A 21002-nucleotide genomic window follows, 5' to 3' on the forward strand; every position below is an offset into this window, starting at 1 on the left:
ATGGGGGTGCAGAGATGGGGTGCAGGGATGCAGTAGAGATACAGGGATGCAGAAATGGGGGTGCAGGGACATGGTGCAAATAGAGGGGCACAAAGACGGGGTGAAGGGACACGACGTAGTTAGGGGGGCACAGGAATGTGTCAAGAGGGGTGTTGGACGGGACACGTGGGTGTGCCACTGTGCGCGTGTGGGTGCTGTCTGTCTGTCCACATCTGTGGGGGGTTGGGCGGGGCGGGGGGTGCGTGCATGCGTGTGTGTGCACATTCATGCATGTGTGCACGTGTGTGCAGGTCTGCGCTGTCAGTGCCAGTGTGCATGCCGGTGTGCGCCCACCCCTGCCTGTGCACGAGCGCAGGGTGCGCAGCCCTGTGTCCGTCTGTCGAGCCCTGTCTGTGTGTCCGTGCGTGGCTGCGGGGGGGGGGCGGCCAGCCGGAGCCGGCCGAGGTAAGCCGGAGCCGTAGCCATGGCGACGGGAGCAGGATCCGGTGGCCCCGCAGGGATGCTGGTCCCTCCAGGCCTCCTCGGCCGCCCGGGCGCGGGGGCTGCCACAGGTCGGTACCACCGGACCGGGACCGGAACGGGGCTGGGGACGGGCTGGGGGTGCCGCCTCGGGGGCGTGAGGCAGAACCGGGGCTGGGGGCAGTCGCCATAGTGGGGACGGGCTTTGGGACCCCCCCCCAGACAGCTCCGATGCTGCCAGGCAGTGACAAAGGGGCTGAGGTCCCAACCCCAGGGAGGGCTCCTCTGCATCCCCCACCTTGCATCCTTGCCTTTGCACCCCTCCCGTATCCCCCTTTCTTCCTCTCGTATCTCCTTTGCATCCCCCACATCCCCTCTACCCCCCAATTCCCCCCTGCGCATCCTCCTCTCTCTTTCCCGCACCACCCCACATCTGTCCCCACACTTTGCATCCTGCCCTTTGCATTCCCCACTTCTTGAATCCCTCTCTTATCACCCCCTGCACCCCCAGATTCCTCCCCTGCATCCTCCCATATCCTTACTGCATCCCCCCGCTCCTCCTCCCTTGCTTTCCGTCTCCCCGATGCCCCCTCCTGCTCTGGGTCTGGGGGGATCAAAGGAGCCTCCCCCAGTCTGAGCCGGGCTGCCCCAGCCCCTGACTTCTGCCTGGCTGTTGGAAGCTTCCCTGCGCTCCCCATGCCACAGGGATGCTCCTGGGGGGGGAACATGAGCAGGGGATTGGGGTCAAGCGGCGGAGAAGGACCACACTCTGCTGCGGGGGGACCCCAATTCCCAGCCGCTTGGGAAACTGAGGCACGGGGAAAGACTCGGCAGCCAGGAGATGAGTGCCAGCGTGGCCACCAGCCTCACGTCTGCCCTGCGCCATCGTGTCTCACCTTGCTGGGCACACGGGCTGGGGCTGGCTCTGTCCCGGGGCAGGTTAAACCTCCCTTTGCAAGGAGGACGCGTGTTTATTGGCAGCAAAATATTCCCCGGCTTGGAGGGAATCTGGAGAGGGGGTGGGACAGGGGACCAAGTCCCATGAAGCCATGGCCGTGGTGAACCCAAAAGCACCAGGGAAAACTAAATCACCCCAAAGTTGAGAGGCCCTTGGTGACACCCCCTTCCAGGTGCCAACTGCTGCACAGGGAGGGTGTCATGCCCGTCCCCCCCGGCGTGTCCCCAGACCCAGAAAGGAGAGGGGACAGGGCTGTGACGGAGCTTCGGCTCCCCATGCCGCTGGAGCAGCCTTGAGGCTGCTCTCACTTCACACCCAGTACCAGAGCTGGCTCGCACCGGGGCAACGCTCTCCGGGGGCTTTCCCCAGCCCTGCCACGGTCCCCCTGAGCCTTCAGCCTCACCGAGGAGCCTCCGCTCCCTTTCCCATCCCTCCTCCCCCTCTGCCGGCCCCGGTGGCTCCGGCCCAGGGCAGAACAATGCGGCCGGTCCAAGCCTCCGTGCGGCCCCGTTTCTCAGCCAACCCTTCGCCAAGTGGGAAATCCGGGGCAGAGTAACCTACTTTCTGTGCTTACAAGGAGCCTTCTGTCCTGGCCAAGCAAGGTGGTGGGGAGAGCGCTGCCCTCCCGGGGCTTGGGGTCCCGGCGGGCGGATGGTGGCACCGGGGGAGGCAGGTAAGGAGGTCCTGAGAGGGTAGGATGCTCCTCAGCCTTGTCTGGAGAGGGATATTGGGGTACCTCAGATGTATTGGGGGGGACCCCAGGGCTTTGGCTTTGGTGGGTTTCTCACCCACAGCTGTCCCAGAGCAGCCTGGGGTGGAGGATGGAGCCTGCAGGGAGCCTGGTTGCCAGGAGAGCTACGGGCTGTTTGTGGGGGCGATGCCCTGCCCCGCGGGGCTGTTTGTGGGGGCGATGCCCTGCCCCGCGGGGCTGTTTGTGGGGGCGATGCCCTGCCCCGCGGGGCTGTTTGTGGGGGCGATGCTCGGCCCCGCGGGGCTGTTTGTGGGGGCGATGCTCGGCCCCGCGGGGCTGTTTGTGGGGGCGATGCTCGGCCCCGCGGGGCTGTTTGTGGGGGCAATGCTCGGGCTCATGGGGCTGTTTGTGGGGGCGATGCCCTGCCCCACGGGGCTGTTTGTGGGGGCGATGCTCGGGCTCATGGGGCTGTTTGTGGGGGCGATGCCCTGCCCCGCGGGGCTGTTTGTGGGGGCGATGCCCTGCCCCGCGGGGCTGTTTGTGGGGGCGATGCTCGGGCTCATGGGGCTGTTTGTGGGGGCGATGCCCTGCCCCGCGGGGCTGTTTGTGGGGGCGATGCCCTGCCCCGCGGGGCTGTTTGTGGGGGCGATGCTCGGGCTCATGGGGCTGTTTGTGGGGGCAATGCCCTGCCCCACGGGGCTGTTTGTGGGGGCGATGCTCGGGCTCATGGGGCTGTTTGTGGGGGCGATGCTCGGCCCCGCGGGGCTGTTTGTGGGGGTGATGCTCGGCCCCGCGGCGCTGTTTGTGGGGGCGATGCTCGGCCCCGCGGGGAGTGCTCAAGGGGTGATGCTCAGACCCGCTGCCGATCCCCACAGTCAGCAGGAGAAACGACGTTGCTTTGCTCTCACCCCAAAGATTTCCCCAAAGCCAGGAAGCGAACCCACGCATCCGGACACCCCGTTTCCCCCCACGTCACCCCCTGGGCACCCCATTCGGAGGAGCAGAGCACCCCGGCTCCCATCCCGGCTCTCTCCACCAGGCTTCGCTGCCCTCCCCATGGGGACGCAACGCAGGCGAGGCGGGAGCAGGCGCCCGCTGCCCCAACCTGCTGAGGCTCGTCCTCTTCCAGCAGGACTTTCTGGTTCCCGCAGTCCCCGGCGGGGCCACGCTGGGCTGGGCTGGGCCGCAGCGAGCCCTGCCACGAGCCGGGCTGGGAGCCTGGCAGCGCGGCTGGACCGTGGCCGGGCGCTGGGCATGGGCCCGCGAGGGTCTTCTGGCCGCAGCCCCCTGCGGCCGGGCGCCTGCCGGGTGCCGACGCTCCAGGGGCGGAGGTGAGCCAGCTCTGTCCTCGCCTGCCGGAGAGGTAATGCCGCTTGCTGGGGACACGGTGGCTGCCTGCAAGGGGTCCCGGGGACCACATGGGTCTCGAAACATTGCTCTTTCCCCATTGCTTCTGGCAAAAGCTGCAAAAAGAGCTGCAAAAAGAGCTGCAAAAGGGGGGTGTCCCGTCCCCCCGCTAATTTTCTGGACACTCCGGCCACTGATGGAGCCGCACGGAGGAATCCCTGACGGGGACGGGCGCTGTGGGGCTCTGCGGGGGCAAAGGCAGGAGCATCTGGACACCCCGGTGCCAGGGGGGTCCCGGTGCAGGGAGCCCAGCAGGGCGTGGGGACATCTCCGCCTGTGCCGGGGTGGCAGCGGGAAGTTCTCGGCTCATATTCGGGGGCCACGCGCGGCTTGAGATGCCGGGGCCCTGCAACCCCCCCCCGCCCCGCGCCTGGTGCTGGCTTCCCCCCTCTCATTTCCGCTTGGTAACACGCAGCCCCGGCAGCGCTTACCCTAACCCTCGCCCTTCCCGCAGGGATGGTGCCGGGACCCTCGAGGGGTGCATCCCTGCCGCCCCCCGCCATGCCCGCAGCTGCCCTCCGCCTGCTCTGTGGTGTGGTGATGCCGGCCGCCATGCTCTGCGCCGAGCCCCTGCCCCGCGTCGCCTTCCCCAGCGGTGAGTACGGCACCGAGAGAGCAAAAGGGCTGGGGAGGGGATGGGGACAAGCTGGGTGGCGGGGGGGGGGGGACACAATATCGGCTTGGGAGAGCATCCGTCCCCAGGGTTGAGCATCCAGCATCAAGGACCCATGGGCTGCTCTTCATCACAGCCTCGTTACCCCTCTCGTTAGCCCTGCGCGGGGCTGGGGGCAGGGAGATGGTGGCTACTGGGGCTGGGGACGGGTGCTGGTGGCAGCAGGGCGATGCAAAGGGCTACGGGGCCGCCGCGGGGGCAGAGGTAACGAGGCTGGTTGGCACCCAAATACCTTTGGGAGTGGGAGCTGGGTGCGCCCCAGGGTGCCAGCTCTAGCAGAGCAATTTTGGCACCCACCTGGCACCCGGGGGTCTGCTCAGGGCCACCCGGGATGGAGGAAAAAGCTGCCTCCTCGGCGGGACAGGGCGCCGTGGCCTGCGTGTCCAGCCAAATGGCAGGTGGCAAAGAAGGGGCTTTGGGGGTGCTGCGGGATGGCGGCGTCCGGGCAGGCGGGAGAGGTCTGTGCCCCCACGGCAGGCCCGTGCCCCCCCCGAGGCCTCTGCCAGCGCTGCCACTTCCCCTTCCCCACGCAGCCATTCCGAGAATTGCAAAATCTCCCCTTTCTTTTGCCCTGTTTCGGTGGCTGGCGGGGACAAACAAGAAGCCCTGCAGCCCCCAGCTGTGCTTGAGGGCACCGTGGGGGCTTGTAACCCCCGCCCCGAGGCTGGCACCTTGGGGTGCTGCTTCCCCCAAACGGAGCATCACCCCATGGCCGTGGCCCCAAAGCCACGTGGGCAAAGCTTGCAGCCCAACGGGGGAAAAATGCCCTCCGTTTCTTGCAAAACAACGTCAGAGGGCGAGGGACGGGCGGGCTTTGCAGCTTGGGGACGTCCAGCTCTTGCAGCAGGACCCAGAGGGGACAGGGGGGGAGGGGGGGACCTGGAGGGGGAAGTGGGGGCGGCGATGCGAGGGCCGCAGCAACGCACCCCATTTCCTACGTGAGAGGTGACGGCAGCCGCGATGGCAGCTGCTGCCGCATCCGCCCGGGGTTGATGGCGGTGGTGGGACATCTCCATGTGTGCCTGTCCCTTGGCCCCCGTCATCCCCCTTTGCTCCTGCCAGGGGACCCCCGACGGACCCTGACCCATTTCAGCCAGGACAACGTCTCCCACTACGACATCTTCCTCCTGCACGAGAGCGAGGAGGAGCTGTACGTGGGGGCGCGCGACCGGGTGCTGGCCCTCACCGTCGGCACCCCGGGCAGCATCCGTGCCAAAGCCTCGGTGAGCAGCAGCTGGGGAGACTGGGAGGATGCCCTCCGCTGTGCCTCAGTTTCCCCACTCGGGTTGGGTGGTCGTGGCCTGGTTCAGCAACTGTGGACCCTCTCCCTTCCCTCCGCAGATAACGTGGGGACCCACTGCCGAGAAAACCTCCGAGTGCGCTTTTAAGAAGAAGAGCCAGGAGGTGAGACAGCACCATGGGGGGGCTCGGGGGGGGGGGGGGTCCCACATTGCTGCAGGGATGCTCAGCGCCCCCCCCCCTCTGCTCTTTCCCACCCCCGCAGACCGAGTGCTTCAACTTCATCCGGGTCCTCGTGGCCCTGAACCAGACCCACCTCTACGTCTGCGGGACCTACGCCTTCAGCCCCGCGTGCACCTACATCGTGAGCGTCCCCCCCGCCACGGGTGGGGACGAGGGCGGCAGGGAGGTCTCCGGACATGTTGTGGCATTGCCATGAGGAACCACAAAATACTGGGCCAGGAGCTCCAGCGGGGTGGGGGGGGTTGAGCTAATTGCATCACGGGAAGCCCCCTGGGACGTGGGGTGCTGGGTGCCCCCCGCCACCGAGGGGCATCTTTGCGTTTCATGCAGTGAAGGAGCCCCTGGCGTTTCTAACCATGGCTCTCGGCAGCTTTTCGGTCAGATGTAGGTGGTAAACCCCTGATTTTGGGTCCCGGTTCCCTCAGGTGACCCCAGCCAGCCTGTCCTGCCTCAGTTTCCCCACTTGCCGAGCAGCTTCTCCACAGGCCAGAGGAAGACCACAGCTATTTCTTGCAGATTTTGTTTTAACTCCGTCAGCTGATTTTTCTCCCCTTTCCCCCAGCACCTGGAGAACTTCACGCTGCTGTCCAGCGGCAGAGGACAACCTTTCCTGGACGGGAAGGGCCAGTGCCCCTTCGACCCCCAGCACACCTACACGGCCCTGCTGGTGGGTGAGTACGGGGCCGGTGGCCCCCATGGGCGGGCACCCATCCCTGGGGTGGAGCAGAGGGTGACGGCGGGGGGGGGTCCCTGCCGCGGCTCACCCCCCACCCCACCCCCGAGCAGACGGCGAGCTCTACGCCGGCACCATGAACAACTTCCAGGGCAACGAGCCCATCATCTCCCGCTCGCTGGGCAGCCGGACCCTCCTCAAGACGGACGCCTTCCTCCGCTGGCTTTCGGGTGAGCAGGGAGAAGGTCCTTAGGAGGACCCCCCTCACCCTCCCCGAGCCAGGGGGTGCCTGCAGCCCCCACCTCTTTCCAGCTCCTCACCCACCTGCCCCGGCTGTGCCCCGCAGCCGACGCCGCCTTCGTGGCCTCCTTCAGCATCCCTGGCGATGACAAGGTCTACTTCTTCTTCGAGGAGACGGCCGATGAGTTCGATTTCTTCGAGCGGCTCCTGGTGCCGCGGGTGGCCCGCGTCTGCAAGGTGGGTGCAGGGATGACGACGGAGGACGATGACGAAGGACGATGGGGGTACCCAGCTCCTATCGCCCCGGGGCTGAGCATCCTCCCGGCTCCCGCAGAGCGATGTCGGGGGGGACAAGGTGCTGCAGAAGAAGTGGACGACGTTCCTGAAGGCTCAGCTGGTGTGCTCGCAACCCGGCCGCTTCCCCTTCAACGTCATCCATCACGCCTTCGCCCTGCCCCGCCGCCACGGCGGTGCCGACTTCTACGCCGTCTTCACCTCGCAGTGGTGAGTCCCAGCACCCAGGGGTGCTGCGGGCGCGCTGGGGACCCGGCCTCCTCCCCGTGCCCACCTCGCTGTCCCTGCAGGCAGGCGGGCAGGGCGGGCAGCGCAGCCGTCTGTGCCTACAGCCAGGAGGCTCTGGAAGAGGTCTTCGAGGGCAAGTACAAGGAGCTGAACAAGGAGAGCTCCCGCTGGACGGTCTACGGCGGCCCCGACATGAGTCCCCGGCCCGGCAGCGTGAGTGCTGCCCGCCCGGGGGGAAGGGACCCTCCCGGGGGGACGGGACCCTCCCGGGGGACGACGCTGGTCTCCATGGGGAGGGGTTTGTCTGTCCCAGTTTGCCCTGTGTGCTCGCACTGGGGTGAGATGGTTGATGTTGCAAGCGGGATGGGAAAGGGGACCTGATGGGGCGTCCCCCCCCCTCCTTCCCTGTGCCTCAGTTTCCCCGTGCCTCAGTTTCCCCATGCCAGCACTGACTCCTCTCTCCCTGCAGTGCTACATGGGGCCCTCCTCTGACAAAGCCCTCACCTTCATGAAGGACCATTTCCTAATGGACGGGAAGGTGTCACCCACCCAGGGGCGGCCGCTGCTGGTGAAGTCGGACGTCACGTACACACGCATCGCGGTGGACGAGACTCGTGGCATCTCGGGGGCCACCTACCGCGTCATGTTCCTGGCCACGGGTGGGTTTACGTGGGAGTACACACACAGGGCGCCCGGTCACCCTTCCTACCCTTCCCTTGGCCCCCCCAAAAAACACCGGTGATGTCCCCTGTGCCCCCGCAGCGGAGGGTTTCCTGCACAAAGCGGTGGAGCTGCCCGGGGGTCCCCACATCGTGGAGAGCATCCAGCTCTTCCGGACGCCGGAGCCGGTGAAGAACCTTCTGCTGGCCCCGGGGAAGGTAGGGGATGACCCAAGAGCCCACCCCCAGCCCGGCACGGGGGGCCGGCGGGGAGGCTCAGCCCTGCGCCTCTCCCTCCCCAGGGCATCCTCTACGTGGGCTACTCCGGCGGCGTCCTCCAAGTCCCGTTGGCCAACTGCAGCCTGCACCGGAGCTGCGCCGAGTGCGTGCTGGCGCGGGACCCCTACTGCGCCTGGCACAGCCTGGAGGGCTCCTGCCAGCTCGCCCGCGCCGCCGCCGCCGAGGACATGTGAGCCGGAGGGGAGCGGGATGAGGATGGGAAGGGGGGTGCGGAGGGGAGCGGGATGAGGATGGGAAGGGGGATGCGGAGGGGAGCGGGATGAGGATGGGAAGGGGGAGCCGGAGAGGTGGCGGGATGAGGATGGGAAGGGGGATGCGGGGGGGAGCGGGATGAGGATGGGAAGGGGGATGCGGGGGGGAGCGGGATGAGGATGGGAAGGGGGATGCGGAGGGGAGCGGGATGAGGATGGGAAGGGGGAGCCGGAGAGGCGGCGGGATGAGGATGGGAAGGGGGATGCGGAGGGGAGCGGGATGAGGATGGGAAGGGGGATGGGGGGGGAGCGGGATGAGGATGGGAAGGGGGATGCGGGGGGGAGCGGGATGAGGATGGGAAGGGGGATGCGGAGGGGAGCGGGATGAGGATGGGAAGGGGGATGCGGAGGGGAGCGGGATGAGGATGGGAAGGGGGATGCGGAGGGGAGCGGGATGAGGATGGGAAGGGGGAGCCGGAGAGGCGGCGGGATGAGGATGGGAAGGGGGATGCGGAGGGGAGCGGGATGAGGATGGGAAGGGGGGTGCGGAGGGGAGCGGGATGAGGATGGGAAGGGGGATGCGGAGGGGAGCGGGATGAGGATGGGAAGGGGGATGCGGAGGGGAGCGGGATGAGGATGGGAAGGGGGAGCCGGAGAGGCGGCGGGATGAGGATGGGAAGGGGGATGCGGAGGGGAGCGGGATGAGGATGGGAAGGGGGGTGCGGAGGGGAGCGGGATGAGGATGGGAAGGGGGATGCGGGGGGGAGCGGGATGAGGATGGGAAGGGGGATGCGGGGGGGAGCGGGATGAGGATGGGAAGGGGGGTGCGGAGGGGAGCGGGATGAGGATGGGAAGGGGGATGCGGAGGGGAGCGGGATGAGGATGGGAAGGGGGATGCGGAGGGGAGCGGGATGAGGATGGGAAGGGGGATGCGGAGGGGAGCGGGATGAGGATGGGAAGGGGGATGCGGAGGGGAGCGGGATGAGGATGGGAAGGGGGATGCGGAGGGGAGCGGGAGGCTGATGCCGCTCTCGCGGCCGCAGGAGCGCGTGGCTGCAGGACATCGAGGCGGGGAGCCCAGCCACCACGTGCCACCGCGGGAGGAGCGCGGCCATGCCCCGAGCCTGGGGGGCACAGGAGGATCCCCCCGCAGAGAGTTGAGTATGGGGGTGCAGCGGGACGGGGTGGGGGGGTGCGGCGGGACGGGGACTGGAGGGTGGGACGGGGCAGACGGGGTGCGCTGCGTCACCCCGCTCTCCCCCTCCGCAGGGCTGAGCCCCCAGCTTAACGCCGTGGTCCGCCTGCCGTGCCCCCGCCGCTCCGCCCTGGCCACCTATAGCTGGCAGCAGCCCGGCGGCCGGGGGGGCCGGGGGGACACGGCGCTGCTGCCCGACCACACGCTGGTGGTCATCATGCAACGGGGGACTGCCGGCACCTACAAGTGCCGGGCCACCGAGAACGGCTACACCTGGACCGTGGCTCATTACCAGCTACGGGACCCCAGTGGGGCGACCCCCCAGCCAGACGGACTGGCTGAGGAGGGGTTGGCCTGGGGGTCCTCAGACCCCGGTAGCCCTCGGTCTTACTGGCCCCAGTTTGTCACCGTCACCGTGCTGCTGGCCGTGACGCTGGCCGCTGCCGCCTGCCTGGCTCTCCTCGCCTACCACGACCAGCTGAAAGCCAGGAGCAAGGTGCGGGGGTGCAGCGCGCCCCACAGCCCCCCATCCCGGCGCCGGGAGAAGGTACCCCTCAACGGGGGGACCGGAGAGCCCCCGGCCCCTGCGGTCCCCACTGAGGAGGAGGAGGAGGAGGAAGGCTCCCGCGCTTGCTGCCTCCAGCTTGATGGGGACATCGATGCTGATAACAACAGGCTCCGCGTCCCGGCGGGGGACACGGCGTGACGCTGTCACCGGGTCGGGGAGACCGTGGGGAAGCAGTGGGGTGTGTGGGGGATACGAATGTGAAGTTTTTTTTCTGTTTTTTTTTTTTTTTAATTTAATACACGTGTTTTAACGTAAGGTAAGACGTTGGGGGTAGTGGCGAGGGGCAGCGGGGTGGGATGGGCCCCTGGGAGCAGCAGGGGAGGCAGCAAGGGGGTGGGATGGGGGGGAGAGTGGGGGGCGAGGGAAGGACGTGGGGAGAGGGAAAGGACGTGGGCACAGAGGAGGGACGTGGGGCAAAGACGGGGGGGCCGAGGGCAGGGCGTGGCCGTGGGGTGGGGACGGGCGGAGGTGGCGGATGCTGACACTGGTGTCACCCCCAGGAAAAACCCCTGGGATCCATAAAAGCTCCAAAATGGGGAAAGCCGAGCCCGGACGGGTTCCATGGGCCGACCCCACGGGCACCCACCCGGCGCTGCCAGACCTCCCCACCCCGCTCCCCACCACCCTGGGTGCTGGGGGGGGACCCACATCGCCCCGACCCCCAGACAGCCGAGGCGGTGGAGCCCCCCCCCACTTCTCTGCCCCCCGGGGTCATCCCCTGCTGCTTTTTTTGCTGACGTTGAGCCGCCTTTTTTTTTTTTTTTAAGACAAACCAGCTGTAAATTTTCCTGCTCTTTGTACATTTGATTTTTTTTTTTTTTTTTTTATTAAAAAGGAAAAGCTACTGCGTTCTGCTGCTGGGTCCAGGAGGGCAGCGCCAGGCCCCTCGGCCTCAGGCTTTGAGGCTTGTGTGCATGCAACGGGGGGGTGTGCGAGGTGTGCGGGCAGCTGCGGTGTGTTTGCAGTACGTGCAAGGTGAGGGGGTGCGAGGTGCAGCGTGTGCAACCTGGGGGGCGTGCAAGGCGCGCGTGCACGCGCAGCGCGTGTGCGCAATGCGGGGGTGCGCGAGTGCAACGAAGGGCGAGGAGCCGGCGGGGGGCACACGCACCCCCACCCCACTGGAAGGGGGAAACAGCCGTCTTACCCCCGCCCATCCCTCCCTTCCTCTCGGGGCATCTCTGCTGTTTTTCCCACCGCGCCGTGCCCTCTGCCCTTCCAGCAGCCAGCACGTGAATTCTGCCCGGGAAACATAGGAGTCGCGTCTAGTCGTTAAGGGCCGCTGGCCCTTTAAGAGCTGTAATTCGGCGCTGGCCCTTTAAGAGCTGTAATTCGGCGCTGGCCCTTTAAGGTGAGGGCTCAGGCGAGGCCTCCCGCTGTGCGCATGCGCGCTCTGTTCCCGGCGCCTCTTCCCAGGGCACAGCGGGCGGCCGCCCTCTTTACTGCGGCCGGAAGCGCGCGGGGTCTCTTCCGGAGTGGCGTCAGCCCTTCCCCAAGATGGCGCCGGTGCTCGGGCGCTGATTGCTCGGCCGGCGCGCGAGGCCCCCGACGTGCGTGCGGCTGCCGCCGTTCACTTCCGGCCGGCGGCCGCCTCAGCGGGAAGCGGCCATGGGGTGGCGGGACCGGCCGGCGGCGGGGCGGGGCGGGACGGGGGCCTCCCGCCCGCCGGCCTGAGGTAAATGGGGGCGGCGGCAGGGCGGGCCTGGGGCGCGGGGCAGGAGGTTGTGGGGCGGCAATGGGGGCTCGGTTGTGGGGCGGGAGGAGGAGGAGGCCTGGGCGAGTGGCGGTAGCGGGCGGCGGGGGCGGCTGGGTGGTGGAGGCGGGGAGGCAGCTGTTGGGAAGGGGCGGTTGGGGGGCCTGGGGCGGTGCGGGGGGCTGGCTCTGGGGCGGGAGGGTGGGGGTCGGCGGCAGGTGGGCGATGCGGAGCACCCGGGGCTGAAGGGGGGCGGCTGGCGGGGTGTGCCCCGGGGCGGGAGGGGAAAGCGGGGTGAGGAGGTTGGAGGGGGAGGCTTGGTGCGAGACCCCCTTGGCTGAGGAGGCGGGTGCTGCGCCCTTGAGGAGCCCAGGGGCAGGCGGGGAGGGGGATGGAGGTCCCCTGCGCCTCCGGGGCTGCAGGAGGCAAAGCTGCCTGGGGGGAGAGAAGGGGACATGCCTGCGACATGAAACCACGGCGCTGGGAAAGGCTCCTCGTCTGCCTGCACCGCTGCTAATCCGCTCAGTGACCTTGAGCAGGTCCTGCGCCAAACTTTGCACATGTTCGCCGCCTTTGGAGCGCATCGGATGTTTTTTGTCTGGCCAAACGTAAGCGCTGATGGCTTTACCTATAAGGTAGGAGGGTGGCTTGCTGCGCCGGCTGCCGGCCTCCTGCGCACGGCTCCCCGCGTACGGGAGGTGGGGGGAAGGCAGCGCGAGGCCGTGGGTGTGTTGGGAAGTGCTGGCCTTAGAGTGTCTCTGCCTCATCATTTACAGAGAGACAGCTGCTCGTGGAGGAGCTGGAGATCTTCAGCGAGGCTGGTTTTATATCCGCTTCCATCCTGGGGTAAATTTAAGGAGTGCGACGGTAAAGACTTTGAAAACGGAGCTGCCTGCTTAGACCAGGTTCGGCGTAACGTGGCACAGATAAAAGGCTTCAAATCTGAGAGACTTGTAGTGGATTTCTTTGATCTCGTGCTTTCCCACTTGAGAGGATCTCCACAGGCAACCGCGTATAGCGGTTGGGGCTTGGAAAGGCGGCCTCGCCGCCTGCTTCTGGATGGTTCCCAGGCCGTCGTGCTAAGGCATTAGTATGCAGAGCAGGAGACATCCTTAGCCAGGGGTACACAAAGGCCCTGTCTTTATTTGCCAAAGAATCATATTTAGATACAGCTGCAGCAAAAATGGTTTGGAGAACGGATTGATGGGGCCACATTAAAAAGGAGATGAATTGTGGGGGGGTTCCTACTAAGTTGCGGTCTGTGTTTAGCAGACTGAAGCTGTATCCTGTGGGTCATACCGCAAACTAGCGAGAGAGCAGAAGCAGGTATAGTCTGCTTGGTGTAATCCTCTGCTTTGATTTCTAGGCAGAAATTCAAGAAATGCTTTTCTGTTCATGGTGAGAAGTCACCGTCTGTATAATCTATTGAAGTGTAGTTTTGGCGCGGCAGCTGTTCACGTGTTGAAGTGCAGAATGGCTCCGTGACCTGGGAGGGAAGCTGGTGTACTTGTATTTTGTTTTGTAGGGCAGGTCAGTTCTTTTGAGATTTAGCAATTCCTTTTATATCAGTCTCCCCAAAATTACTTGAAAGATCATCAAAGAGTTACCGAAACTGGATGTGACAGGATCACTGCTCTGAGCAAGGCCCTAGATTTAATTTCTGGAAGAATAAATGCTTTGAGCAGAACTCCCGTCTTGGCAGAGCAAGAATTGCGGCCGTGGTGGTCAAATCAAAGCATCCCTGGCGATGCTTTCCCTCTTCACCTCCCCGCAGGAGGAACTTATGGCTTTGATTGCTTGCAGGCCCTGGGATTAAAGTGACATTGTCTTTCTAATTTAGATCCTGAATAAAAGTAGTTATTAGTAAGAGTCCAAAGAAAGTACAGGTATTTCCTCAAGGAGGTTATGGCTAAAATTCTAAAAACAAAGCACTATAGCACATAAAACTAAATAAAAACCAAGGATACTTTTTTATTATTCATTTGTTTTCCTTATTGCAGCAATGAGGATTTTTCTTAGCAGGGACACCTTACCTTTCACGTGGGGAGCTCTGTTACGCATGGTTCAGTTTTTGGGTGGCAGAGGAATTTGCAGTATGGACTAAACCCTCAGGCTTCACCAGAAAATTGCATTGGCTAGACTCTATTGTTTTTTTTTTAATAAAATACTAAGCTAGTGGGACTCCTAACAAGAACAAAATGATGTTTTCATAGGTGCTGTGTGCAGATAATTCCTGTGTAGGAAGCTTTATGCTGTCTAATTATGCCTGTATTAGCGAATCAGTAATACTGTAATTATAATTAAAGCAATACAACTTTTGTTTAGACAAGCCATGGTATTTGTTATACGTTATCTGTCAAGTCAATTGACTGTAATAATGAAGTGTAGTTTCCTTTGTACTAGGTAAAATAGGGTTTCCCCCACCATTCCTGCTGGACCCGGATGCCCTCGGGTATTTTTAACTTCGCTGTCCATCAGCAGGAGCCCTGGCAGCCTGTAACGCTGTTTGCAGATGTTAAGCAAATATTTTGTTGGCAGATAGGCAATGAAATGGTCTGTTAATAGCATCCTCCTGCCTCCCCCCCCATAATTTCATAATCCTTATTTCTTCTCTGTGTGGTAAATAATTGCCAGTTGTTTTGTTATTGCGTTTCTAACCAAATGGCTCTTGACTGTTTGAGCTCTCTTCGTGAAGCCTGTGATTTGGAGACATTCATGCTATGGCCTTTCTGCATTACGCTGAGAACGTAAAATGGCCCCCAAATTGGTGTATGGTGTTGACTGCATCTCATGTTAAATTTGAGTTCTCGCTCAGTCTGGATTCAAAGTGGATCTGTTTTCAGATCTCTGGTTTTGGCACACTTGTTCCGCTTTCTGCATTTGCAAGCGGAGCTACTTGGTATTGCTCTGCTCTCCGACAGTTCGGCTTGAGCCTGTGCACAGACTTCAAATACCCGTTTGCCAGAGCCAGAGATATAAGCTGTGATGCAGCTGCAGTCAAGCCCTTTCTAATAATTTACCAGTCTGCTATTCCTGAAGATCTGTAGGCTTTTTTTGATATGGAAAGTAAGTCCTTGTGGTCAGTGAAATAATCAGTTTCATGTTGGCTTGGTTCTTCGAGATGCTCTTCCCTTTTTGTTTGTATATGCCTGGCCCTGCAAGGAGGTTAGCTTATTCCAAGCTTGGTTAATCATGCACCAAGTTGGAGCAGATTACAGCCACAAGGGAGATGGGTGGAACTACCGAGAGTCTTGTCCTGGGGAAGCAGTTGTTGGTGACTGCCGGGACGTGGCTGCCTGCGGGGTGAGGCGCAGCGATAGTGCATCGGGGCAGGAGCCAGGCTCAGCAAGGGTCTGCCGGAGGAGGCTGAACCAGGACCTCCTCTCCTCGTCCCCCAGTTCCTGGTACTCTGATGCTGCCAAAATTGGAAGGGTGGCAGGTTTGTGAGTGTTACCATACCAGAAGCGATAATGCAGTACTGGAAGCGAGGGTGACCTTTGCTCGCCTTAGCTGAAAAGCGCAGTTAGGCACTGCTCAGTGAGAGATCCCTGGGCTGTGATTCGTAACCCTTTCTTTTCAGGCTCTTGGTCACCAGCATGGAGACTCTACGTGGCTGTTTGCATTTGCCTTGCTCTCCCATTGTTGCTCCTCTTTCCATGACCTTCTCTTCCCCCTTCCCTGGCTTGCATCACCCTCCAACTTTAGGAAGGTCGAAATGGAAATGCCCAGAAAAATGTGTCTAATTTGTGCAGGGAATCTGGGAACACAAATGGACACTTGTCACTTCCTTCTTTGTACAGAGCCTGGAACTGAAAAGTGACATCCTGACATCTAGGAGCATCACAAACCCGGAATGACTCGGGAGAAGCTGCTTTGGTTGACAATCCGTATTCCTGCGTGTTCGTTAAAAGGTAGCGCTTGCTGTTGGAGCAGTGCTCTTCCTCTGTGGATCTCAAACTGCTTTGCAAAGTCTGGCAAGCTTCGCTTTGCAGCGGAGTAGTCCGGACCGTAGTGAGAACAGCCACGTGTGCAGACTGCTGTCCGAGTTTAACAAATAGCTGCGGCGACATCAGAAGGCGCCGCCATCAACCACATGATACGGCCCTGCTTCCTGCGGTTACGGTCCCACCGCTCTGCCCGCAGAATGGTTTATGCGAGGGCTCTCTGTGTACTTCAGGAAAATCCGCAAAGTTAGGTGATGTAGGCTGCTTTAGCTAATTTAGGTGCTTCATCATCTACTGAAAGTGTCTCTCGTTTCAGATGCCAGCACTTCCAATCTAGTCAGTCAAGATAGGAGGGCTGAGCCTGGATCTGCTCTGTACTTTTGAGGTAGATCTGGGGCATACCAGCTCTCCTGCCCCACTCCGAGGAGTCATGGAAGACAAACGCAACATCCCCATCATTGAGTGGGAGCACCTGGACAAAAGGAAATTCTACGTGTTTGGGATTTGCATGACTATGATGATCCGGGTGAGCGTTTACCCTTTCACACTCATCCGGACACGGTTGCAGGTTCAGAAGGGCAAGAGCCTATACAACGGGACTTTTGATGCTTTTGTGAAAATCCTGCGGACAGAAGGGACAGCTGGGCTCTACCGAGGTTTTTTGGTCAACACTTTCACCCTGATCTCTGGACAGTGCTATGTGACAACGTATGAGCTCACTCGAAAGTATGTGTCACGGTACAACAACAACAATGCTGTGAAGTCTCTGGTGGCAGGTGGATCAGCCTCCCTGGTGGCCCAGAGCATCACGGTGCCCATCGATGTGATCTCCCAGCACCTCATGATGCAGAGGAAGGGCGAAAGCATGGGCAGGTTTAAGGTGCAGAACCAAGGTGGCAAGCGGATGTTGGTCTTTGGCCAAACCAAGGACATCATTGTACAGATTTTCAAGGCCGATGGCTTTAGAGGCTTCTACAGGGGCTATGTGGCCTCGCTGCTCACCTATATTCCCAACAGTGCGGTCTGGTGGCCCTTCTACCACTTCTATGCCGGTAAGCGAAAGGAGACTTTGAATGTATTTTATCCCAGGAGACCTAGAAGCCCCTCAGATTGACCCTGAAACTGTGGACCCAGCGTGATTTGCTTCCTCTCTTTGATTTGGGGCGGGAGCAGAACCTCTCTTCAAACAAATAGCTGTGTGCAATTTAAATGAATTTGGCAGATGTTGGATGGAAGTTTAACAGAGCAGCATTGTTTTAAGTGCAGAGTTAAAGAATAGGGGTCTGAGTGCTAGAGGACTTAAAAGTAGGTGGCTCTAGACAAAAGGGACTTGATGCATCTAACTTTCTCTTCCGCTAATCCCAAATAATGCTTGCTTTCTGCATGGAAGTGAGGAGGGCTGTTGTCTGGCACTGGGCAGAGTTTTGAAGCCACCATGTAAGTATAATTCGTCTTTCAGTTCACATGGACTCAGGAGTCTCGTATATGGCAAAAAGACTTCTAGAGCCACAAATCTCAGCAAAACCAAACAACAGGCAAAGGCCAAATCTTCTGTGGTTTTGTGTCTTAAGATCATGCTTCAGTTTCCATAGCTTTAAAACTGGCACCAAGCCATGTGATATAAAACTACACTTAACAGTATGTTCTCTCTCCCTAGCTCAGCTCTGGTAATCCTCAGGGTGTTACCAAATACTAAAGATACTGGCCAGCTAAGATTTCCCCCCCTCCTCCCCCCGATAATCCTTTAGATTTCTGTCATGCAGCTTTGCATGTGGTTTTTAGACTATTATTTACCTGCTAGCAATTTGCCTAAAAGTGATGATAATGAGAGGCTTAGATTTCACTGTACTAGGCTTAAAGTATATCTCGGAAATCACCTGCTTTTAAAAACACAGGTGTCTTGAATGTCAGTTTGCTTTTCAGAGCGGGCACGTTCTGGTAACAGGTAGGGAGCATTGGTTATGCATCGGTGCTGCATTTAAATGGCAACAGCAGCTTGGGATGTTGGTCTAGTCTGAACTTTTTGGGAGCGCTCCCTTCACTCTCCATGTCAACCATTTTTAATACCAAAATCCACTGTATTAATTGTAAGACTTTCATGCCAGAAAGGTTCAACAGTGGACATCTGAGAACAAGCAAGTTGATACGGAGAGAACGGAGCTTGTCTCTCTCGGATGTTTGCTCTCTTCCCTAGTCTTCTGCAGTGGAACTCAAGATGATGCTAAACGTAAGCCCCAGCTGTCAACACATCTCTGCTTTGGCTGCCTTTTCTCGTCCTCTGTCCCTGGATAGTGTGCTGGCAGCAGCAGGGGTCACTGAACCTTCCTCGGGGCTCAAAGTGCACTGCTGGCAGTGATTCGGATCAGCGCTCTGGGTCACGGACAGAGCAGCTTCCTTCCCTCTTGCCAGATAGACACAACCACCACATCATCCAAAGAAACTAGGACTTTTGGACTCTCTTCCGTGCAACTTTAACCAATAGAAGTGTGGGAGAATTAAATCCCGTTTGCCAGGCAGTAGGAGCAGAATGAGGAAGTCCCTGGGATGGGCAGTACATAGCGCTTTTCTCCTTAGAGATCCCACAGCAGGATACCCTGTAGATATCTCCTGGACAATGTGCTCGGTGGTAGTGACAGCTTTCTGGATCTGGGCGAATCTCTGCAGACAACTTCTGATGGCCTTGTCTAAAGGTTTCCCCCCCTGCCTTTTAAAGGGGGGTGAATGTTTCCGTGCTCTGTTTTGGGAACGTACAAGCTTATTCTGCCCTGTTTGCCCAGCAGGTCTGAGCTGATCTGAGGCTGTATGATGGAGCACGGAGCCGCCAGGGTGTTTACGGGCTTGCTCCCTGCGCTTTGCTAACTTTCTGTTTGATGTAGAAAGCACCACTTAGACATGCCGTGGGAGGAGGTGACAGGTTGTAAATCAGCCATTCTGCCCACTGCAAATCAATCTAAATTAGCAGGTGGAGTTAAGGAACTGATAAGCAGCCACTCCTCTGAAACTTTACTCTCTTTCTCTCCCGTTCCCAGAACAGCTTTCTAGCCTGACTCCTAAAGACTGTCCCCATCTCCTCCTGCAAGCTATATCGGGGCCACTTGCAGCTGCAACAGCTTCCACGCTCACCAACCCCATGGATGTCGTCAGGGCTCGGGTTCAGGTAAGAGCTCAGCCTGCTTGGCATGTTTGACAGCCACGACAGCGTGATGCAGGGGTGGGGTTCGGTCTCAGCTCTTTGATCTCTGTGGCTTCAGGGAAACGGCTCCCCTTCTCTCTCTGTAGGTTGTTTTGTCCTAGATATCATGCTGCTTAATTTGCACTCAGCATTAATAGGAGGCAGCTCAGGTAACGAGGCTGGCTTCGCCTACCTGGACTGCTCAAATGAGATTCCCCAGCAGATGTGGCATCCTTCAGAAAAGGAGAGGTGCTTCTAGCAGTGTCAGTTTTAGTGAGACTCGAGCTGTCGTGTTGACCCAGCCCCGTCTAGGTGGGGGAAGGAGGAGACAGGTCTAAGAACCCCACTTACTGCTGCCTCTTTAGGACTTCTTGCCTTTTTTCCCCCACCTCAGGGAATTCTGGAGACTAGATCAAGGTTATTGGACTGGCTGATCTGTAGTCTCTAGAGTTGGAGCAGAACCCCAGAGCAGCTCAGCGCGACGTCTGGCAGCTCTGTGAATATTTGTTCTGGCTTTGCAGGTGGAAGGCAAGAGCTCCATCATCCTCACCTTCAAACAGCTCATGGCGGAGGAGGGTCCCTGGGGCCTGACTAAAGGCCTCTCTGCCCGCATCATCTCGGCCACTCCTTCCACCATCGTCATCGTGGTGGGCTATGAAACTCTGAAGAAGCTGAGCCTCCGCCCGGAGCTGGTGGATTCGAGGCACTGGTAGAGGCAGCTGGTGGAAGAGAAACCTTCGTTTGAACCCTCTGAATTTGGACCGTCACGGTTGAAAGCTCGGGAGGAGAGGCAGCTGCCGTCTCCTTTGTCTCTGGCTGGTTTCACAGGACAAGGGTCCTTGGCAGCGGTGTTTGCCTGTGACAGTTCATTCAAGAGCAGCCAGATGTGTGAACGCACCCTGGCAAGTTCTTAATTCCCTTTTTTTTAAATTAAAGACTTACTGGCTGAAGCAAAAAGCCAGTTTATTCTTTAAATTATTTTAATCTTTGCCAAACTTCCGAGAAGGGGAGTCTAACAGACTGCAGCAGAGCCCTCTGGTGGGTTGGGTGCTGATTGCAGTTGTACTGTGGGAAGCTGGAAGAATAGAATAGACAAGTAAATTTCTCCAATCAACCACATTTCTTTCTAGAAGATGTGAGACGAGAGTAACCTGGAACCATTTAAGACCTTATTTACTGCGTTTTGAATAGATCTGTACATACCTTTTTTTGTATGTTCTTGGAAAATGTTTCCTATCTCTCATCCTTCAAACAGCAAGCTGGCTGATAGACAAGTTAGGAGTTGAGTTGGCTGTTTGTAATTAGCTGATGGCAATTTTGACACCTAACCTATGTTTTTAATCTGTTGTTATTTAATTTTTTTTTATTTTAGGGAAGCTTATTCTGATTTCTGGGGGACTGAGTGGTTGTTCTGTGGCCTTGTTCAATGTGAGTGTCAATACTGCATGTTCAGGGTGGCTGCTGCCACTTCCCACCTTTAGTTAGTTTAAGCGCAAACAAACGCGGAGTTTGGAAGTGTCAGATTGCTGTGCTGCCGAGATGAGAACTGGATGTGATTTGAGCTACAACTGGATGTGAGGTGGGGAAGAAAAAAAACCTTGTACTGGCTTTTGATCCAGTTCAAACCTGATTGGCATGTTCATATTGAATAAGAAGTAATGGTTCACTAATACTTTCTAAGTTTAAATCCTGCTTATCCTGTTTGGGAAGGGCGAGGACGATTCTTTGCACACTCTTGCTGGATCAAAATCTTAAGCTACGGTCTGTGTTTTTTACCAGATGAAAACTCGCAATCGAGTGACGAAGCAAGAGGCTGCTCTTTGGGGAGGAGGAACAAAGGGATTGTTTGACTTCACTCTGCTGGTCTCGGTGTTTGAGATTTGCCTCTCACGATGCCAGCCCACGCATGGTGCTCATCCCAGTTAGTTGTATGTCTGAGAGGTGAGATACACCTCCAAATAACAGATGTATCGCCGCCTCTCTTCAGCTCACTGCCGTAACAAGGAATTCTTGGTTGTAGCGTTGATCCTGCCGAACTGGGGCTGCTGCCAGGCTCTTAGCTGTCTTTTCACCTGGGACTTGCTAAGCGTGGCTCTCGCCTTCGTCCCGACGTCTGCGGTTCAGCCCGTGCAGAGACTGGATGTGCCGCAGTGGAGGTGGAGCAAGTACAGACAGATG

The 21002-nt window shown here is 59.5% G+C and overlaps 2 protein-coding genes across 10 annotated transcripts; both read left to right on the forward strand.

The window, feature by feature from the left end:
• Positions 1–228: 228 nt before the first annotated feature.
• Positions 229–11455, forward strand: SEMA4A (semaphorin 4A). Of its 2 annotated transcripts, none has more exons than XM_075133450.1 (15): positions 229–551; positions 3970–4110; positions 5251–5411; positions 5530–5592; positions 5693–5791; positions 6233–6341; positions 6457–6573; positions 6690–6820; positions 6918–7087; positions 7168–7318; positions 7575–7764; positions 7868–7983; positions 8067–8233; positions 9299–9411; positions 9525–11455. In XM_075133450.1, exons 1-15 carry the CDS (start codon positions 464–466, stop codon positions 10154–10156), a joined length of 2448 nt encoding a protein of 815 aa, XP_074989551.1. In that variant the 5' UTR covers positions 229–463; the 3' UTR covers positions 10157–11455. The 2 variants fall into 2 exon arrangements, with proteins under 2 accessions (XP_074989551.1, XP_074989552.1); XM_075133451.1 differs by lacking the exon at positions 229–551 and adding an exon at positions 2005–2090 and having other exon boundaries at positions 9525–11454.
• Positions 11456–11484: 29 nt separating this feature from the next.
• On the forward strand, positions 11485–20679 carry SLC25A44 (solute carrier family 25 member 44). Of its 8 annotated transcripts, none has more exons than XR_012670418.1 (7): positions 11485–11690; positions 12248–12343; positions 12485–15619; positions 15969–16704; positions 18682–18809; positions 19346–20252; positions 20604–20679. XR_012670418.1 is itself a non-coding variant. In XM_075133475.1 (7 exons), exons 5-7 carry the CDS (start codon positions 16083–16085, stop codon positions 19535–19537), a joined length of 942 nt encoding a protein of 313 aa, XP_074989576.1. In that variant the 5' UTR covers positions 11485–11690; positions 12248–12343; positions 12485–12613; positions 15461–15619; positions 15969–16082; the 3' UTR covers positions 19538–20679. The 8 variants fall into 8 exon arrangements, 7 of the variants coding, with proteins under 7 accessions (XP_074989576.1, XP_074989573.1, XP_074989574.1 ...); XM_075133475.1 differs by having other exon boundaries at positions 12485–12613; positions 15461–15619; positions 19346–20679; XM_075133472.1 differs by having other exon boundaries at positions 12485–12613; positions 15509–15619; positions 19346–20679.
• Positions 20680–21002: the final 323 nt, after the last annotated feature.

This window comes from Calonectris borealis, chromosome 29 (genome assembly GCF_964195595.1).
Source record: "Calonectris borealis chromosome 29, bCalBor7.hap1.2, whole genome shotgun sequence".
Lineage (NCBI taxonomy): Eukaryota > Metazoa > Chordata > Aves > Procellariiformes > Procellariidae > Calonectris > Calonectris borealis.